The following is a 17,767-nucleotide window of genomic DNA, read 5'->3' as shown; positions in this document are numbered from 1 at the left end:
TACCCCACTTTGGTTAACTAATAACGTGGCCCAAATTTTACACTTCTCGTAAACAGATATACCGTAAATGCCACTTAACGCGGATATAGGGGTAAAGTCATGGGCGCCCAATTGTGTTGGAGTCCTGCGAATTTCCTATTTGCATATTAGCGATAGTCGGATATAGGCTCTTGAACTTTGGAGCAGGCGGTACGTACCGTTGCGTGGTCACCATTGGGCAAGTCCAAGCGCAGGCAAACGTGAGCTGAGCCCTGTCATAATCAACAATGAGAAGCTGTTGTTCAGAGCAGAGTATCGGGATTATAAGGCGTACTTCGAAATGTAGTACCTCTAATTTGGTATCGAGGTCGAACATACGACGATTCACTGTAAGAGAGTTCATTTTGAAGCATTTCGGGACAAGTTATGCATCAAAGCTAACAATATCATAATGAAAGCATGCCGCTATCTCACATCCGCGACTCTCAAAGTTCTTTTTGCCTTCGGGCAGTGTTGCCTCTGCAGCTGGCGAGCGCGAATCTACTACAGATCTGCTGATTCGTGCTGGCTTTATACGCAAGTCGTCGGCTGGTATTTACTCTCTACTTCCTCTAGGAATTTTTGTGCAACGCAAACTTGCTGCAATAATACATAGAAATATGTACATGGCTGGTGCTTCTGAAGTTTCCCTTCCTTCACTGTTATCGCCTACAGCTTGGAAAACAACCGGAAGGTGGGAAAATACTGAGCTATACAAGCTCAAAGATTCGAGCGACTCGGAGTTTTGCTTGGCCCCCACCCACGAAGAAGAAATTACTTCACTAGTATCACGTGAGATAACTTCTTTCCGACAATTGCCTCTAAGGTTATATCAGATTGGCCGAAAGTACCGGGACGAAATGAGGCCACGTGGTGGAATGCTACGAGGGCGGGAGTTTTTGATGATGGATCTATACAGTTTCGATACAACAACTGAGGCTGCGCTCTCTACATATGAGGAAATCAGAGTTGCATATAGGTCGATCTTTGATACGATTGGAATCAAATACGCCGTTTCCGAAGCGGACTCAGGATCTATTGGTGGTGATCTCTCACATGAGTTTCATTTTATCACTCCAGTAGGCGAGGATACTCTCATAACTTGTGACTCTTGTGATTACACTGCGAACATAGAGGTCGCGGTGTCGTATCCATATGGAAAACATGTCTATGACCCTGACAATGTGGCGGTAAAGTACGGGCTCACTACGGATAGTACACTGCTCGTCATCTACTATCCGCCTGATCGCGTCGTGAATGAGAACCTGATTAAGAAAGAATTGCCTACGTATGATCCGTCAGTACGCAATCCTATTAGCGAATTCACACGCAATGGGGACCCTATGCTGCAACGGATAATTCGAATATTTGATGAGCGGGTATCTGAGAAATCCTCTCTTCCTGATCTACCTGTATCTGTTAACATTGGCAACATAACCACTATACGTTTCCCATGCGTCGAAGTTGCCCCGCAATCACATCCAAAAGAGCTATGTCCCCGTTGTGAGGATGGCACTCTACTTGCGTCACGAGCTGTCGAGGTTGGACACACATTCTATCTCAGTACTAAATACTCTGCGGTACTGAAAGCTTACTTCACTGCTGAAGATGGGACTAAAAAGCCCATCGAGATGGGATGCTATGGCATTGGTGTATCGCGCATTATCAGTGCAGTTGCCGAGGTTACTAGAGATCGTTATGGGCTTTCGTGGCCAGTGGCCATCTGTCCGTTTGAAGTCGTGATTGTTACGAAACCTAAATATGACAAGATCGATGACCTCGCAATTAAAATATATCAGGATTTACGGAAAGCGGGATGCGAGGCTGTGATTGATGATCGGGAGGATAAAAGTTTTGGTTGGAAGCTATCAGATTCGAAGTTCCTTGGATTCCCTGTGAGCGTGGTCGTTGGAAACAATTACCTTAAAGATGGTAGAGTGGATGTGGAATGTAGAAGAACGGGCCAGAGCACAGTTTGCTTGCCAGAGCAGGTGGCGGATACAGTGGCTTTCATTCTACAGAGTGAGAAGACCACCCAGCGCAGTTCGGGTAACTGAGTGGTTGGTAAAGAATAATGATGAACATCATTTGTATATAGATTTTTGCATAATGCAATCCCATAATATTAATTTATTATCCACCGTCGAACACCTTGATACGTCGCGTGTTGGGTTACAAAGTTTACGTGTATGCTATGACGACCTGATCATCTCCTCGTACAGACACCATGCTATTCCGGAACTTAACCCCTTCCTCACAGCCCGCAAGCCTAATCCGTCAAAGAGCCCTCTCATTCCAGTCTCCTCCCGAAGTATTGCAGCGAAAGCAGTCCACATGTTCGTTCCATACCGATCTGGGAAGAGCTGCATTCTCGTCTTCACCGTGTCAAATGGATTTGACAACGTAACAGCAGTCGTTGCAGAAAATCCAGCGCAAATTAAATTAACTACGACTGAAAGAGGTGACGATAAGACTTGTGAAGCGTCGTCTACTGTCGTCAATTGTCCAGCAAATGGCGACCGCAAAAGTAGAGCAGGTGCAATACTCTTAGTATATTCATACACCCAAACATAAATACCTGCATAAGGTGCATCCCTCACAAAAGTTGCTCCAAAGCCATAGAAAAAACCCCGAACTCCATGAGCGTTGTAGATTGCCTTTGCGGTCTGAAATAGCGAAGAATGAACATATGTACTCGACTCGAAACGAACTTTTAGGACAGTTACCGGCATCATTACGAAACCGACTGCACCTCGAGCAAATGAACCGGTAAGTAGGTTAGCATATCCTTGAATTTGAGGTAGGACGGAGGACGTTTTCACTGAGGATGTAGTAGAAGTCGTAGAGGACGCGCCATGTTTTTGAATATAACTTCGCATCGAATGCAATGTAGAGAAATAAAGGCCGGAGCCTACCGACGTGCGAAGAACTGAAGGTAAAGTTCCTCTCCATAGCTTCCGTAGAACTTTAGATGTACTATCGCGAGTATTTTGCGCAGTTGATATATCTGAAAGAAGTAGTTCTTGCCATGAGCTGCGAAGCGTCGAAGATGGCGATTGCTGAATTCGAGTTTTCAGTAGATCAAGCGGCTGCAGTAAAGCTGATGAAGCGAAGCCGGAAACAAATCCAGAGAGAATATGCTGTGATCGTGAATTATTCAGAGTAGTGTTAGACTGTGCCGGCTTTTGTGCAGATGTCATATGGGGTGGTTGGTGCCTATCATAAGTAGTGATGATCAAAGTAAGTTTTAGTGTTTCGTTACATGATGAGTCGTTCCTCGAAATACGACGTAAATCACTCAGTAGCCACCACTCAAAACCAGACAAAAATCGAAATTGGATCATAGTAACTTTTATGTTTATTATTCTATTTCGAGCGCGCAATGGCACCAAACGAACCATGCGAAGAAAAATCCCAAACCTCTAAAAGGAAACGAAAAAATTTACACAAAACTGACAGGAATATTCCGATATGCATTAGCTTGACTTCTCTACAATACTACACTGCAATTAATTTACTACTACCTTGAGTCTCAAAGAAAATCTTAGGCGAAGGCCCGCGCAACAAACACCTGGGTAGCTTTCAGTGCCTGATATTTAACATCAGGGTCAGGATGGCCCATCATCTCCATAATTTTTGTCTTTGTTCCCATCTGCTGCAACACCTTGAGGCCCTCAGGAAGTTCAGTGATAACCTGTCCAATATCATTGCTGGCGACAGCAAGAACGGTGTTGTCACTCGAAGTAGAGATAACCTTAGCGAGTTCCTTCAACAACTTCCAATTGTCCTCTTTAAATTGCTCAACGTTTCGCTTCCAGAAGTCAATGGACTTGTGGACCGGCGACCATCGAAGACGTCCAGATGTGAGTTCGGAGACATATTCGTCAAAAGTGGACATGGAGTCGTGGGCTTCCTGGAGGGTTGTAGATAAGGTAACAAGGTCCGACTCAAGCTCAGCATCAGTCCATTTTCGCTGAGCCATGCTTTTGATAACAGGCAATCCACTGACGACCAATAGAGCTGGAATGTTCTCCTCTGGAGCAATGGTAACTAAGTTGTAGAACAACGAAACACTGACACGGATAATCTTTTCCTTGATGGCAATTTTCATAATGTCGAGAACAATGGGAATAATGTCACACCTCTTGTTGAGCTCCTCGGCGGGCTCGAGTTCGAAGGAAAGTAGCCAGAATACCAGTACAGTATAGTATTGCAGTTGAAGGCCGCCCTTTCCAGACCTGAGTATCTCCAATAGAGGTGGGCCATAGGTCGTAATCTTAGCCCAGAAAAGAGCACGAGTGCACTTAACGGAGAGAACCGCGCCATATGACTGGGCAGCGAGATCTTTCAACTTGTAATCATCGCAGGTAGAAAGCTTGCATGAGCAGTCAAGCATCTTCTGGACAATGGAGACAGGTGGTTTGTCGGCCGCACTACATTTGTTAGCACATGCATTCCCAACCATATTAAGATTCAAGTCGCATACATGACGAGGAGAATGACGACCTTGGCAGCAAGAAGCCGGATAGCCTCGTCCTCACTGTCGAGGAGCTTGCCTAGAGGCTCGCAAATCTGGGGAAGAGAGTTAAGGGCGGCAGTAAAAGTTTTATCAGCTACAATTCATTCGATTAGACCCAAGTGAACCACGCAGCGTAGATATTGAATGCAAGGCCTACCAGGGATGAGATCAGCCGCAAGAGCAAGGGCACTCTGAAGGACATCGGCCCGCGTTATTCTAGTGAAGATAGTGCAAAAGATGTTCGCATAGAGGGAAGGGTCCTGAAAACGCTGGTAAATACTTGTTTCCAACACCACCATATTTCAACCGAACTAACCTTCGAAAGAGCATCGAGCTTGGATCTCTTTGATAGCTTGGCAATATAGGCAATTGTAGTCGCTTGCTCATCGGTCAAACCGTCAGCACCGACATGGCTGCTCCAGGTAACAGATCTGCTGCAGATATTTTCAACTATTTCGTCGAGATATCCATTCGAGAAAATAACGCTAGCTGGCGAGGGAACCTATTTAGGCACCAAGTTAGTTTACTCCTGTAGCACGGATGCACCATTTGTGACAAAGTAGCAATTGCACCCTCAACAACCGATTGCAACATCTCTTTCAACTTCCGTATATCAAAGATCAAGTTCCAACATACTTGCTCGGTGGTGATAGTTGCCGTGGCCATTATGGCAGTGAAGTACAGATTATAACGGTGAACAGCAAAGGAATTGTCATGAAGAGCATGCTAGATAACGCTCGATACGCCTGATATACCCCTAACCCCACAGACAAGATGGACATTGCAGCTTAGCCCTAACCCGGTCTGTGGTGAACGCCCAATTTCTCGTGAGCTGTTCAAACTCCTACTGCCAGTCCGCCACTCGGAGACAATACTCAATATATCTATTATATTCGACATCCATATTCAAGCAACAACACTATGCCATCTGCTAATCCGCTATCAAAGATCATTGTACTTGCCTCCGTGCTGGCTGCGGGCTTTCTGCTCATCATTCTCTCTTGCGCCCTGTTCAACAACTGGTTGCCGCTACTTGTTGGTATGTGTTATTCCAATCCGCGTATATTTACCAGTACATATGTGCTGCAGGTTCGGTCGGAGACTAATTCAGAACCGTTTGTAGTCGGTGTTTTCTTAATTGCTCCTCTACCCAACGCCATCTGCGAGCGCTACTCCAACAATGACGACTTTATGAGCGAAGGATCAGGGTGAGTGCGATCGCATGTTAGTTTATTGACCGACTTCAATCTAAAATATTCAAATTTTCAATTTAGGAATGCCGTGGTCGATTTTGGTAGATATATCACGGGATTCTTTGTCGTCACCGGTCTCGCATTACCAGTGGCACTAGCTCACTCTCGAGTTATTGGGCTACCTGCGATGATTATGTCCATCGCCGGTGGTCTCCTTGTTTACGGCACTATCATAACGTTCACGCTGTTCTTCAGTGAAACAGAGGAATTCTAAATTGAGAGTTGCAAATAAATTGATGCAAGTTGCGACCATCTATCAACGGCATTCCACGAAGTTTTGGAGCGTCATCAATTTAGTAGGGTCATTTCTGAGTATTTAAACTCTAATTTCGTTTTCGTTTATTGCTTTTGTGTTGTTGGCAAGCTATTACTTTCGGTTCATGGAGTTTGTTTGCGTGATTTCTGGTCGATTAGATGCATAGTTCTGGGATGATATAGTACTGTGCAGTGCAGTTTTACATCGTGTATGCTTTATTGTCTTATTCTGGCTGTATGTTTTCACGTTCTTTTATGTACTTTTGTTTACATGTTGCACAAGCGTCTTTGGTACTGTACATATTCTCCAAATACACATGAAATTGCTAGCGCCAGTTATACATGCTCTCAACAAATCTAATTAACACTAATTACAAATTTCTCCCTACCGATATATCTCTTTCCACCAAAGCCTGCAGTTGTCTCCTCGAACGATGCGACAAATTCGTATTCGCCTCGGACCAACACAACAAAATCCGTCTCGACTCGGCGAGTATCACCTGATTTGATATCGACTACCGGCATTTGTAATATACCATTAAATAGCATCCGCCGATTGATATCCAGTGCAATGGAAACTGGAAGATTTCGCAGTGTGGGCTGGATTCGCAGTATTCCAGATATTGAGTCTGCCGTTGAATGCGAAGTCACCGAAGCAACTAGCGTAAGGAACGAGTCAGCTTCTACTATCCAGTGATATTTGCCGAACTTGCGAATGTATTCTGAAGGAGCGAGAGATAGGTCGACAACAACATCATCCACACGGATAATATCAACCATTTGAGGGCTGATTCTCAATGCGCGAAGTTCAACCGCCCCTCTTCGAAGACCATCAGTCGCGGATATATCATCAGTCCATCTGCCGTCCAGAACTTTTAGTAGCTCCTCTCTATACCAAAAAACTGTTCGCTCAACCTCGGGCGACCAAAGACCAGATTTCCGTGACCCATTCCCAGACAGGGATTTTACGGCGGATCGCGTAAATTGCTTTGGAGGCGCTAAGCTTGGAATGGGCATGCTTGTAGCAATATCACTTATACGTCTTATCGGAACCAAGAGCCGCGTTAGATGTCCAGGCTGTATAACTTTCTTAACTGTATGAATATCGTTGGCACCAGTCCGTGAGTCGAGTTCTACTGCTAATTGTGATGGCCAAGAGTTCCGAAGATCAAGAAGCATTAGGCAGTAGTTATCCATCTCCTCAAACGGAATACCAACTTGATCCAGAAACTTTAGTAAGATGTCTGTTGTTGTAGCTTTTCCGTCAATTGTACGAATCATCGGCATATCGTAGCTGAATGGGACAAAATCGCATCCGGCCACCTCGATACTCGCGTTGACGGTCACATCGATATCGAGAGTCAGAGTGCGGACATACATCTCCTTCAGAACCAAATTTGAGTCGAATACATTCGAATAGGAGATTTCAACACATGCCGAAGTTAGTCCTCGCTTGCCGAGAACTTCCACTTCAATCTCGGCTTCACCGTTTGCTGGAACTTTAACCTCATTCAAGTCCGTAACACAGCGCAGAGCTGCTCGCTTATGCAAAAACATCTCAATTTCGTACCTATCGCTTTCGCTCCTGAAATCTTCCTGTAACGCTGCACTAAGGGATTTCGTCGTCGAGTCCGTAAACTTAAGTGAAATAGAAGTTGCCGGCACTGTCTCTGAAACATTACCAAGAGCAATAACAAATCTCCGACGCTCGCCTTCTAGTAACATAAGACTGCTGTGCGGTAGTGAAATCCGGTTGACGCGGAGTACTGGCAAAGCCGGAACAACCTCAACAGACACGTGTTTAACAAGAGTTGGTGACAGAATTTTAACCATCGATGATCTTCTGGCGTCGAGTCCAAAGTTCTTTATGCGTATTGGTGGTGTGATAGCTGCTTGTGTAGGTGTTATCGAAACTATAGTTTCTTTGCAACCCAAGACTTGGAACCTGCATCCAGTGATGTTGAGCACACCGGTTGACGTGGGCGTGAGGTAGATTGAAGCGGGATAGAGCTTTCTGGGTGGTACAACTAGAGAGATGACGTCTGACGAGAAGGACGTACCAGTTCCCCTGGAGATTAGTTAGTTTTCCTTTCCAAGTTTCCGTATACTGCAAATGAAATACGCACACTAGCGACATCGTTAAAATATCCAACTCGAATGCAAACGGATTTTGTAAAATGACTTTAAACTCCACCGGTTCGTCCAGAACAAACAGATGCTTCTTCCCCTCCTCGTCTCCCTTCTTCGCGAACGGATTATATATAAATGGCCCAGATGAATCACTCCTGTTTGACGACGCCGCATCTAATGGGACTAGCGTCGGCACTGCCCATAAGCTTGACCTTCGGACGGTTAGTCTCCTCTTTTTCAAGTCACATTCAAACTTACTCTACGACAGCAATATCTCGCACCAAATATGTGTCCCAATACTCTTGCTCAAAATCCTGAACACCCATACTGCGGGCTGCAGTATAAGCATTCCCCAAATTCCTGATCAGCGTCAACTGCTCGTCCACCGACAAATCCTCCGCTGAAAACCTGAACAACATGCTCGTATATCTCACTATGCCAACGAAATCTGGCATAACTTGACATAATCCAATGCACGTCTTCAAGATCGAGGTCTTGACTTCTTGCCATCCAAATGTCGATACCTCGGATGTTGAATCAACAGGTATGCCATACACAGTGCATATGTCGCTTAAGACAGCCAATACACCTGAATCCAGATCTTGTGGTTGAACATGCACATCGCGACCATCTTCCCAATACTCATCGTCATCGACATCCGACCTGGGAACCCGAGGCTTGCGATTCTGTGCAATTTGCCGTGCTTGAAATATGCGAGGAATAAGCTCAATTACAAGCTGTCGCAGCACAAATCCACGTTTTCGAAAGTACCCAAGTTTTCCGCATGCGGCAGCAATACCGGTGAGAATTCTAGCAGCGTCGACTGCATCGACGCCATCCAGTCTAACTGCTTGCGCGGCTGAGATCCAGTTCATGACGTTCATCTTGGCGTGATGGAATTGTGAATATGGTATGGAAACCTCGGGCATTGGGCGCGAAAGCACGGTGGCTGTGCGCGCGGCTGAGGTCCATCCACCAGCAAGAGTAGTGCATGTAAGCAGATTTGTCGTTCTTAATATCGTCTCGGCGTATGTAATTTGCGGGACACTTTCACCGGGAAAGTTCTGAGAACGATTGTACAAGCTGAGTATGGTGCTTGTCATCTGTGGTAGTAAATCCAATAACTGCGGTTGCACAAGCTCTTTCTTTTCCGAACTTGGCGAGACGGGAGGCAACACTGCATTTGGAATAACAAACGGAACTCCAATGTGAGCTAAGATCACCATACATATGCCTATTCCTTCCAAGCTCGAAGCATGCCATAGGTGGTCATTCACTCCTTTCAATACATTTAGAGCGTCATTGTACTCCTTCAATGCATCGAAAGTTCTGCCGGCTAAAAGATACATGTTGGCAATCATCTTCATTGATCGACCTTTTCGTCTCATTCTCTGTCTTTCAGTGTGATGCGACAACGGATACGAAATCCTGTTATCTTTATTAATTGTAGATGGTAGAGATCCTGTGGATCCAGCGGGGGACGATCTGCTGTGTGCCGCGGCCGACGATGTCAACATTACCGAATCATAATCATCGTCGCGTGCAAGCGGAGAAGCAATTGTATCAGCCGCCTGGAATGCCTTGGCCAGTAATGGAAGTTCTGCAAGTAACGCCGATGTTAAGTCGCATAGGGTAGTCCTCAGTGACGTTATGCGCGACGCCCTTTTAGGAGGAACGCAGATAAAATCAACCGACGGAAGCTCACTCTGATCTAGTGGGCAGTCAAATAAAATTACTTTGTGAATAAGTGCTTGCGGGTGTTGTGCTTGAAGGGCGCCGATGACAACCTGGAGATCGGTCAAATTATTGATGTTATTGTAATCTGCCAGTCCAAACACCTGTTCGACAATCAGTGAACGTCAGTCGAATTCCAGCTAAATCAGTTCCTACCGCTAACGTCCTCCTGTACAACTCGAGATCCTCTAAGAATGCATGGTGACTATCTATCGCTGTCACGAAATTGTAGACCACGAACCCGTCCGGAAACCCCTGAGGACTGAACATCACTATGCCATCTCGTTAGCGACACGCCTCGCCAATGTCAAGATATAATATAAGCCTGTACACACCACGTTCAGGACGAGGATCAGGTGTAACATCTCCAAGGCGAATAATTGCTGTATCTTGTAGACGTGACACAAAGTCCAGAAACCGAGGACGTGACACCAGACCGACTGGGCAAAGGAAAGCGCGAATACGCGAAGGCGCTGCGTATGATAGAGAATCAAGCGGCGTCGACACGACTGATTGTGGCTGGGGTGACATTGCTCATTGAATGACCATCCCGCTGCCGCGGACAATGTAATAGACGATGGCTGTTGATTAGGCAGGTTGTGTTGAGCAGACAGATCTAGGACGTGGATGGCAGGTGAAGTAACCTCCGTGGTGCGGCTCAGTGAAGTCGAACCCAAAGCGCAGCAGTTTTCGCGTGTTCCACCTAATCTACATAATATTGACAGCTTATCGTGGGGTGGCGTACTGCAATTCATGCCATCTTAAAGTTAAGAGGTTTGATAAAAACATGTGTTATTGTTAAATAATTAGTACGAATTATACATTGCCATTGCCCATTCATGAAGACTGTGTTGAGGCCTAACACTTTGTACGTATAGAGTACAAGCCATTGTTCGGGTATGTCAACCTTCACATTTTCGATACAAATAATATTTCACAAAATGCCAATTGATTTGTAAATTGACTAGTATAGTCCGATTTGTCTGAGATCAATCCTTGCTGCAGAGACTTGGCCCTAAGTCTTCTGAATCTGCAAATTGTTGCGTTCGACAATGTATAATTCTCCCATCATTACACAGCCAAATTCTTTGAAAGGCTAGGAAGAAATCGGCGTACGCCATACGCATGAGAGACACTGCAAGCCCAAGTCATACCAACCTGTGTCAGAGAAGCCCGAGGTCTAGGAAGTCTGATAGCGACGAAACTACAATGTTCGAGCGCGACGATTGTGATGTAAACTGTGCGACGACTTACTGCTGAAACCGTGAATTTCGATAATTGAGTCGTAATGAATGGAACCTATGTGAAGGTTAAGACTTCGACAGTCATAGTATTATGGAACGTACCATCGTAGGCGACATGACGGAGGTCTAAGGCTCTGGATATCGTCATGTAGCCAGGAACTTTTCGTCTTCCCAAATTCGAGCAATCATGAGAATCCGGCTATCTTATCCTATAGTTGGTTCCCATGAGAAGCATATCCTTTTTTTTTAACAATCGGAACTATTACTATTTGGGGTGCCAGATGATCAAACATGCTGATCGACGCCTTCAATCGTGGTGTCTCAATCGTATGTCGAGGTAAATGAGACTTGAAACGACTTTGTCGTCATATTTCACAAGGAAATGACCCCGCAGTCGAGAGAAGAAATAGCAAATTTCATTTGCTGTGGAAGCTGAGGTGGTTGTTAATCTTGCGACTTTGTTAACCGTGACACCGAGTAGACAATTTGGCCGCCATCAAACTTGGTAATTGGAAGGCGAAAGTGCTGGGAATGGATTGCGTCTCTAGATGCTATTGGTACCGTGAAACTGTGGATAATCCAGAATGTCTTAGGGGCCACTGCAAAACTGAAGAGACATGAAGCAATTTGCAAATTCACAGAATCCATTATTTGAGTGACCATTCTCCTGATGGAGTTATTGTCACTCCAACTCTTTTCTCCGAGAACAGGAAATAAATAACTGTGAAATAATGTTACTCGTGATGTCCTATGTTATGCATATCACCTGGAGATGCTGAAAATCGATCCAAGAACTGCTCTTCAGTCAACACTTCACCGAACCTCATGCCATAAGCTTCCAATCCATGCTGATCATTCAATTTGTTACCATCATTATCAGCCATACAAATAAAGTTGTCAATATTCATGAGTATTCCAGCGGTGCAAGCAATTGGTCCGCATATCGGTGGCCACGGTGGAGGCGCTTTGACGTATACGCTTTGCCCGCTCTCATCCAGAACCAGCATGTGTGATCGATCCGACGCAAATGAGGATAAATAATCTTGTGCAGAAATGACTCTAAACCGCCTGCGGAAATTTTCTGGCAACGACCAGGAATGACGAAATGTCAACTCCGCGTACTCGTCGAATTGTATAAAGTCGACCCTGCGAAGCCCATCGCGAACATTCAGTTGCACATTGTCCGCTTGAATAATTGTGTCAAAGTCGAGTACGTGTGTCTTATCGTTAAGGACCTTTACAAGAACAACATGGTAGTCCCATATCACCAAGCCATCCTGTCGCCGTGACGACCTTTGACAAAAGAGCGGTACTGCGCGAGTAGGCGAGGATATGAACACTACGAAGAGGAAATAATCCGGTGATGCTGTCTTCAAGTCCGAGTGCAAGGTCTTGCATGCTTTATATATATTCTCCTCGCAATAGCTAGAATTTGTTAATCAAGGAGTCCAGTCAATCAGTTCGCTTACTGTCTGCATACCAGGATGCATATGGCAGCTCCATTAATGTCGCAGCATTTCCAGAATGCGAATTCACACAAGTTCGTATTACAGTCGATTCAACTTAACCGTATCATATCTAATTGCAATATGAAATAGACGTCATACCAAAATTGAGGTCGCGCTCCCAGACAAGACGAGACCGTGCGGCTGACTGGGACTTTGGCGAGGCGTGGTGTGAACCGTTCGTGCCGCACATCGTTGCGGTCGCTTTATCTGCCGGGCAGCGCGACATCGAGGTAGCACTGTGACTACACTCCATATCAGTCATTACTATATAGTACACATACACACTATCTGAAGTACCACCAATTGGCCCAGTGTGGTCACTGGACCCGCGGCTTGAAATCTCAATCATGTTCTCAAGTGCAATGAAGTCGCGTAAGTGCGACTGTAGTTTCTATGACTGACTGCACGTGAAGCTGACGATAAACAGTTTCGTCAAATATATCTTCGCACTATTCGATTTCGCAGCCAGCTGCATTTCAAGCAGGACCTTGGTCCGTGTACGATGCTAGGAGGCGGAACACCGGCAACCCTGTAAGTCTTGCTAATGAATCGTACAAAAATGCGTGGCGGAATAAGTGTTGAATATTGTTAAAACAGGTCTCCGTATTCACGTTCGACAAGCGCAAGATCCTCTCACAGACTTCCCGAGCAGGCGGTGTTGCTTCATTAAGGCAGGATGCAGAGGAAATGTGTGACAGACTACGGAAAGAGGCGGGATATCTCGCTAAGCTCCGGCATCCAGCGATTCTGGAGCTGGTGGAGCCAGTGGAAGAAGGACGCTCCTCAATATCGTTTGTCACGGAGCGTGTGACGGCGTGTTTGACATCGGTGATTGAGCGAAAAGCTTCTGGCCGGACCGGAAGCGATGACGAGGTCGACGAAGTCGAGATCCAAAAGGGCCTGTTGCAACTGGCGAAGGGTCTTGAATTTCTTCATTATAGCGCCGGCATCGTGCACATTGGTCTTGTGCCTAGTGCTGTTTTTGTGAATGCAAAGGTATGTTGGAGACTTCATGGAGAATATTACGTATGCAAACAATCTGTAGAGTGACTGGAAACTGTCGGGACTTGGATTTGCACAAGAACTCCGTAACGACGACTCTCGAGAATACTTCGTGCCTCCATATGATCCACGATTCCCACCGTCTCTACAATTCAACTTAGACTATTCCGCGCCGGAACTAGTGATCGACCACCTAATTGATCCCGCAAACGACATGTTCTCAATAGGCTGTCTGATTCACGCCATTTACTCGTCCCGGCCGCCACTAAATGCAAATAGAAATCCAGTCACCTACAAGAACACAATTTCTCAGTCTCTGCGGATCTCACGAGACCCGAGGTTTCCGAACTATATGTTTGAAGTCCTGTCCCAACTACTTACACGACGTCCTACAGACCGCATGTCTTCCCGCGATTTCCAAGACTCGAAGTTCTTTGACAACATTCTGATCAACACCATTCGCTTTCTCGATGCACTCCCAGCTAAAACAGCATCGGAGCGGCAAGCGTTCATGCGAGGCTTATCTCGGGTTTTACCGCAGTTTCCCAACTCTGTGCAGCAGAAAAAGCTATTACCGACTCTGCTTGATGAATTAGACAAGGATGAGTCTATGATAGGCCCGATTCTGACAAATGTGCTTGAAATAGGAAAAACTATGAGTCAAATGAGTTTCAGTCAGAAGATTTTGCCGGGGTTGAAAAGGATGAAGGACCTCCCTTCTGGACAGGCTGTGCTACTGGATAAAATCGAGATAATTAAATCGCGGGTTAACGGGAGGGAGTTCACAGAAGGTAATTCCGATTTTCACATACATATGTGTATATTCAGTTGAATAACATAATTAGACATTTTACCGCTGATACACAACGCACTCTCGTCACAGTCACCATCAATTCAAGAAAAGACGCTCAACACGATTCCACAAATCACGGCCAATCTTGACTTTCAGACCATCAAAAACGAGCTATTTCCCCAAGTCAGCGCAGTATTTGCGCAAACGAGCAGTCTAGCAGTCAAAGTTGCAGCATTACACGCTCTGCAGGGTTTAATCAGCGGGGGCCTAGACAAATACACCATATCGGAAAAACTTGTCCCATTACTCCGCGGTATGAAAACTCGAGAACCAACGGTGATTATGTGCGCGCTGGATGTATATAAGCTTGTCATGCCCATTGTGGATTCTTCTGTCCTCGCGACGGACGTAATTCCACACATTTGGGCAATGGCGGTGAGTCCGTTGTTAAAGGTGGATCAGTTTAGGGATTTCATGGAAGTTGTGCATAAAGCCTCTGATAGAGTCGAGATTGAACATGCACGGAAACTGGCGGAGCTTGATCCTGAGCACGGCAAGCGGAATCCTGTTCCGAGCACTGGCGATGTCGAGGCTGACTTCGAGGCTCTGGTCCTGGGTCGGACGAGTATCAATGGGAAGAAAGAGTCTGTGTCCAGCCGGAGTTTGACAAATAATATGAATAACAGTAGATTGGCACCGCAAGACAACGAGGAATTTGAATGGGGCGATAAACCACCGCAGCCAAAATCCAATTCTATACGATCACAAGGTATGAAGTTACAATCATCGCGACCAACGCTCAGTACACTACGCACTCATAAACCCCCCGGTCAACAGCAGGTTTCTTGGAAAGTACAAGCAACGTCGACTTCGACGCTATCACCGCAACGGTCACTTCAGACAGTTGCTGCAATTACCAGAGCACCAAGTATGTCAAACGGCAGTGCAGTGTGGGATAACTCTAGCGCCTCGTCAGTTCGTAGCTCGTCGATCGGATCGGTCGGTTTGTCCAGTTCGACGAATACAGCGCAGAGTGGGTTCACGCAGACTTTACCTACACCGGTACTAAGTCCGACTGCGAGCACATTCGGAAGCACAGCGCCAAACGGATTCGCGGGCCTAATGGGAGTACAGGAAGCAAATCCGTGGAATTCGGTGATCTCACCGTCGACAAGGTCGAGTACATCGATCGGCTCGAGTGCTGGAATTTTGTTTCCTCCTCCGCCTCCCGTACAGACATCTAGTGGTGAAACATCGAATACGTCAAGCGGATTTGGCATGCCGCAGCTTGTGTCACAGGCGGCGCAGCAAACACAGCAGCAAAATAACGGGATGGACAAGTACGCTAGTTTACTGTGATAGTTACACATAGATACTGGGTCGCACGTAGTTATAGAATTGGTATTGCCTGTAATTATTTAATTCGTGGACTTAGGAGTGCGTATAGTGAATATCCTGTCGCTTAGTTTATATTAGCTGACACATCTACTCCGCCTTTATTTACTGAAACAAAAGAGACAAAAATTAAATACTAACAATGACGAATACTAACGCACAAAATGAACAAAATGAACAAAAAATGATATTCCCGATGCATCTCTAGTCCCATACCCCATTATCGCGCTTTTACTTTAACTGCTTTTTGGATGTTATAGCATTAAATAACAATGATCTCGTAAATGACAAACGCCTCATACTCGGTATCGACGATGGTGGAGTACTCCTGCAAGCCCTGGTCCTCCCGGACAATTTTACCCTTTTTGTCCTTCGTGAAGGCATTGCCAGCAAGATATCCGTACTTTTGCGTCAGGGCGACCTTAGCTTTCTGAATTGACGCAACTGGTGGTTTAACGAGCACAGAGATGAAGTCTGGTGGGAGTCCGTATCGGAGGACACTCTCGACGAATACGCGGATTGACTTCAGGTGGATCCAGGCCTGGAAACTATCGGCGTACGTGGCGCGAGCAAGACGAACGACTTCGCCCTGTGCTACGTTAGTAAGTGTTAAAGATATACATGGAAGACAAATGGTACACACCCACAGCCGTCGCTCCTGCTCGAAAGCCTTGTCCTTTTCCTTCTTGAGATCCTCAATCACGCCGTCCGACCACTTGAACTCACGCGGGTACCACTTGCTCTCGCGACATTTGTGCAGAAACTCGGGCACTGACTTCTTAAATACGGTGACACTGTAGAGGACAAACTCGTCGTCGTTGGTGATGACGTTGGCGGAACGTGGGACAACCATTGGCACTAAGGTTTCGTATCCCCTGATGAACTGCTTCACACTGGCTTTTGGCACTGCGACGAGGACAGTCTCGAGGTATTCGGAACCGATAACAAAGTCTGATTTTTTGACGATATCGTGGAGCGAACGGGTAGATAAGTTACCACTATGCAAGTCAGTATTTCTCACCCGACAGTGCCTTGAGTCGTTCATTGACATACATCTGTTTCCGCTCGACGGCGCCGAGATTGTTCTTTGCAAGCATGTAGTTCGTGTAGACGGTTTTCAGATCGCCATCAAGCGCAAAGACTTCTTTTGATAGCGTGTCCAGTAACTCAGCGATTGGCTTGTCAACTCTGTACTTTGCGGCATTCCATTGGAACGACTTCAGATACGTCTCGACGGGCTCTGTACGGTTATCAGCATACGTCAATGTCAATTTGGCCTCTTATATATCAGGAATTCATACTGTCAGAGACTTTTTTGGCCGCAGCGACCTGCTGGGCCTTGCCGTCGTAGACAGCTTTGAGAATATCGACAGTGCGGGAAACAACGGATTCAAATTGAGTGTCAGCCTTTGCAATTTCATCGGACTGCTGGACAAGTTGGTCGAGCGTTCCTATCTTGAAATGCGGGATTAGGAACTGGGCGACGTCGTCCTTGGAGGGCAGATTGAGGGTCGTCGAGAGGTCTCTGACGAGCGCAGACTCAGGGTCTGCGCCCGCTGGAGCAACGGACGAGGGGAGCGAGATAAGATAGTAGAGCGGTCCCGTGGGCGCTTGGAAGGCCATTGTTGAACTGCGACGGACGGTGGTTATGGAGAAAGAGTCGAAGAGAGTACGAAAACGATACGAAGACCTTAATGTCCACACTACTTCAGGTACAGTCAATAGATGGTGATGAAACGCACTGACACGGACGAGTAGGGACGCGCCGGGTAACGCCTAGACCCAATCAATAGCGTTTTCTATAAGTACCAACTATTTGTAGACACGTATTGCATAGTTGGGATTGTTGTGCCAGCTTAGGTTGTTATACGGAATCCGTATGTGCTATAAGCATATAGTCAACAGATAAATAAAAT

The 17,767-nt window shown here is 46.1% G+C and overlaps 8 protein-coding genes across 8 annotated transcripts; 3 read left to right on the top strand and 5 right to left on the bottom strand.

Moving 5' to 3' along the window:
• Window positions 1-60: 60 nt before the first annotated feature.
• On the top strand, window positions 61-2,167 carry V1508DRAFT_370266 (uncharacterized protein). The gene is made up of 2 exons (XM_066937464.1): window positions 61-368; window positions 438-2,167. Exons 1-2 carry the CDS (start codon window positions 267-269, stop codon window positions 2,073-2,075), a joined length of 1,740 nt encoding a protein of 579 aa, XP_066796052.1. The 5' UTR covers window positions 61-266; the 3' UTR covers window positions 2,076-2,167.
• Window positions 2,136-3,252, bottom strand: V1508DRAFT_416926 (mitochondrial carrier domain-containing protein). Its single transcript, XM_066940271.1, has one exon. It carries the CDS (start codon window positions 3,216-3,218, stop codon window positions 2,211-2,213), a length of 1,008 nt encoding a protein of 335 aa, XP_066796051.1. The 5' UTR covers window positions 3,219-3,252; the 3' UTR covers window positions 2,136-2,210.
• Window positions 3,253-3,358: 106 nt separating this feature from the next.
• V1508DRAFT_416924 (armadillo-type protein) lies at window positions 3,359-5,240 on the bottom strand. Its single transcript, XM_066940270.1, has 5 exons — window positions 5,174-5,240; window positions 4,854-5,039; window positions 4,695-4,797; window positions 4,505-4,631; window positions 3,359-4,451 (listed from the first exon to the last, which is right to left on the bottom strand). The coding sequence occupies exons 1-5, from the start codon at window positions 5,201-5,203 to the stop codon at window positions 3,563-3,565; spliced, it is 1,335 nt and encodes a 444-aa protein (XP_066796050.1). The 5' UTR covers window positions 5,204-5,240; the 3' UTR covers window positions 3,359-3,562.
• V1508DRAFT_439281 (vacuolar protein sorting 55) lies at window positions 5,007-6,386 on the top strand. Its single transcript, XM_066942207.1, has 3 exons — window positions 5,007-5,576; window positions 5,661-5,745; window positions 5,812-6,386. Exons 1-3 carry the CDS (start codon window positions 5,459-5,461, stop codon window positions 6,002-6,004), a joined length of 396 nt encoding a protein of 131 aa, XP_066796049.1. The 5' UTR covers window positions 5,007-5,458; the 3' UTR covers window positions 6,005-6,386.
• Window positions 6,288-10,550, bottom strand: V1508DRAFT_416919 (TRAPP II complex). Its single transcript, XM_066940269.1, has 5 exons — window positions 10,245-10,550; window positions 10,066-10,181; window positions 8,434-10,013; window positions 8,172-8,387; window positions 6,288-8,113 (listed from the first exon to the last, which is right to left on the bottom strand). The coding sequence occupies exons 1-5, from the start codon at window positions 10,438-10,440 to the stop codon at window positions 6,403-6,405; spliced, it is 3,819 nt and encodes a 1,272-aa protein (XP_066796048.1). The 5' UTR covers window positions 10,441-10,550; the 3' UTR covers window positions 6,288-6,402.
• A 1,337-nt stretch (window positions 10,551-11,887) lies between these two features.
• V1508DRAFT_404173 (N-terminal glutamine amidase-domain-containing protein) lies at window positions 11,888-12,656 on the bottom strand (the record flags this gene model as incomplete). The annotated part of the gene is made up of 2 exons (XM_066938611.1): window positions 11,888-12,578; window positions 12,634-12,656. The coding sequence occupies 2 exons, from the start codon at window positions 12,654-12,656 to the stop codon at window positions 11,888-11,890; spliced, it is 714 nt and encodes a 237-aa protein (XP_066796047.1).
• A 222-nt stretch (window positions 12,657-12,878) lies between these two features.
• On the top strand, window positions 12,879-16,050 carry V1508DRAFT_370250 (kinase-like domain-containing protein). The gene is made up of 5 exons (XM_066937463.1): window positions 12,879-13,033; window positions 13,089-13,192; window positions 13,259-13,657; window positions 13,707-14,454; window positions 14,509-16,050. Exons 1-5 carry the CDS (start codon window positions 13,009-13,011, stop codon window positions 15,813-15,815), a joined length of 2,583 nt encoding a protein of 860 aa, XP_066796046.1. The 5' UTR covers window positions 12,879-13,008; the 3' UTR covers window positions 15,816-16,050.
• V1508DRAFT_386008 (uncharacterized protein) lies at window positions 15,897-17,553 on the bottom strand. Its single transcript, XM_066937810.1, has 4 exons — window positions 17,153-17,553; window positions 16,905-17,091; window positions 16,495-16,849; window positions 15,897-16,440 (listed from the first exon to the last, which is right to left on the bottom strand). The coding sequence occupies exons 1-4, from the start codon at window positions 17,472-17,474 to the stop codon at window positions 16,114-16,116; spliced, it is 1,191 nt and encodes a 396-aa protein (XP_066796045.1). The 5' UTR covers window positions 17,475-17,553; the 3' UTR covers window positions 15,897-16,113.
• Between the last annotated feature and the right edge of the window lie 214 nt (window positions 17,554-17,767).

Source organism: Lipomyces doorenjongii, assembly GCF_038497915.1.
Source record: "Lipomyces doorenjongii strain NRRL Y-27504 unplaced genomic scaffold V1508scaffold_22, whole genome shotgun sequence".
Classification (NCBI taxonomy): domain Eukaryota; kingdom Fungi; phylum Ascomycota; class Lipomycetes; order Lipomycetales; family Lipomycetaceae; genus Lipomyces; species Lipomyces doorenjongii.
This window is presented reverse-complemented; position numbering and strand designations above follow the sequence as displayed.

What these genes read in the sequence shown, in the direction of transcription:
- V1508DRAFT_370266 (XM_066937464.1), top strand. Translation starts at nt 267, where the DNA reads ATGAGAAGCTGTTGTTCAGAGCAGAGTATCGGGATTATAAGGCGTACT. An exon ending in CGAACATACGACGATTCACT is followed by an intron (nt 369 to 437) that starts GTAAGAGAGTTC and finishes TCATAATGAAAG; the next exon opens with CATGCCGCTATCTCACATCC.
- V1508DRAFT_416926 (XM_066940271.1), bottom strand. Translation starts at nt 3,218, where the DNA reads ATGACATCTGCACAAAAGCCGGCACAGTCTAACACTACTCTGAATAAT.
- V1508DRAFT_416924 (XM_066940270.1), bottom strand. Translation starts at nt 5,203, where the DNA reads ATGGCCACGGCAACTATCACCACCGAGCAA. An exon ending in CAACTATCACCACCGAGCAA is followed by an intron (nt 5,040 to 5,173) that starts GTATGTTGGAAC and finishes GTGCCTAAATAG; the next exon opens with GTTCCCTCGCCAGCTAGCGT. An exon ending in TGCGGCTGATCTCATCCCTG is followed by an intron (nt 4,632 to 4,694) that starts GTAGGCCTTGCA and finishes AATGAATTGTAG; the next exon opens with CTGATAAAACTTTTACTGCC.
- V1508DRAFT_439281 (XM_066942207.1), top strand. Translation starts at nt 5,459, where the DNA reads ATGCCATCTGCTAATCCGCTATCAAAGATCATTGTACTTGCCTCCGTG. An exon ending in CTGGTTGCCGCTACTTGTTG is followed by an intron (nt 5,577 to 5,660) that starts GTATGTGTTATT and finishes AACCGTTTGTAG; the next exon opens with TCGGTGTTTTCTTAATTGCT. An exon ending in TTTATGAGCGAAGGATCAGG is followed by an intron (nt 5,746 to 5,811) that starts GTGAGTGCGATC and finishes TTTTCAATTTAG; the next exon opens with GAATGCCGTGGTCGATTTTG.
- V1508DRAFT_416919 (XM_066940269.1), bottom strand. Translation starts at nt 10,440, where the DNA reads ATGTCACCCCAGCCACAATCAGTCGTGTCGACGCCGCTTGATTCTCTA. An exon ending in TGATCCTCGTCCTGAACGTG is followed by an intron (nt 10,182 to 10,244) that starts GTGTGTACAGGC and finishes GAGATGGCATAG; the next exon opens with TGATGTTCAGTCCTCAGGGG. An exon ending in ATTTTAACGATGTCGCTAGT is followed by an intron (nt 8,114 to 8,171) that starts GTGCGTATTTCA and finishes ACTAATCTCCAG; the next exon opens with GGGAACTGGTACGTCCTTCT.
- V1508DRAFT_370250 (XM_066937463.1), top strand. Translation starts at nt 13,009, where the DNA reads ATGTTCTCAAGTGCAATGAAGTCGC. An exon ending in CTCAAGTGCAATGAAGTCGC is followed by an intron (nt 13,034 to 13,088) that starts GTAAGTGCGACT and finishes GACGATAAACAG; the next exon opens with TTTCGTCAAATATATCTTCG. An exon ending in GGCGGAACACCGGCAACCCT is followed by an intron (nt 13,193 to 13,258) that starts GTAAGTCTTGCT and finishes TTGTTAAAACAG; the next exon opens with GTCTCCGTATTCACGTTCGA.
- V1508DRAFT_386008 (XM_066937810.1), bottom strand. Translation starts at nt 17,474, where the DNA reads ATGGCCTTCCAAGCGCCCACGGGACCGCTCTACTATCTTATCTCGCTC. An exon ending in GGCCAAAAAAGTCTCTGACA is followed by an intron (nt 17,092 to 17,152) that starts GTATGAATTCCT and finishes ATAACCGTACAG; the next exon opens with AGCCCGTCGAGACGTATCTG. An exon ending in AGCAGGAGCGACGGCTGTGG is followed by an intron (nt 16,441 to 16,494) that starts GTGTGTACCATT and finishes AACGTAGCACAG; the next exon opens with GGCGAAGTCGTTCGTCTTGC.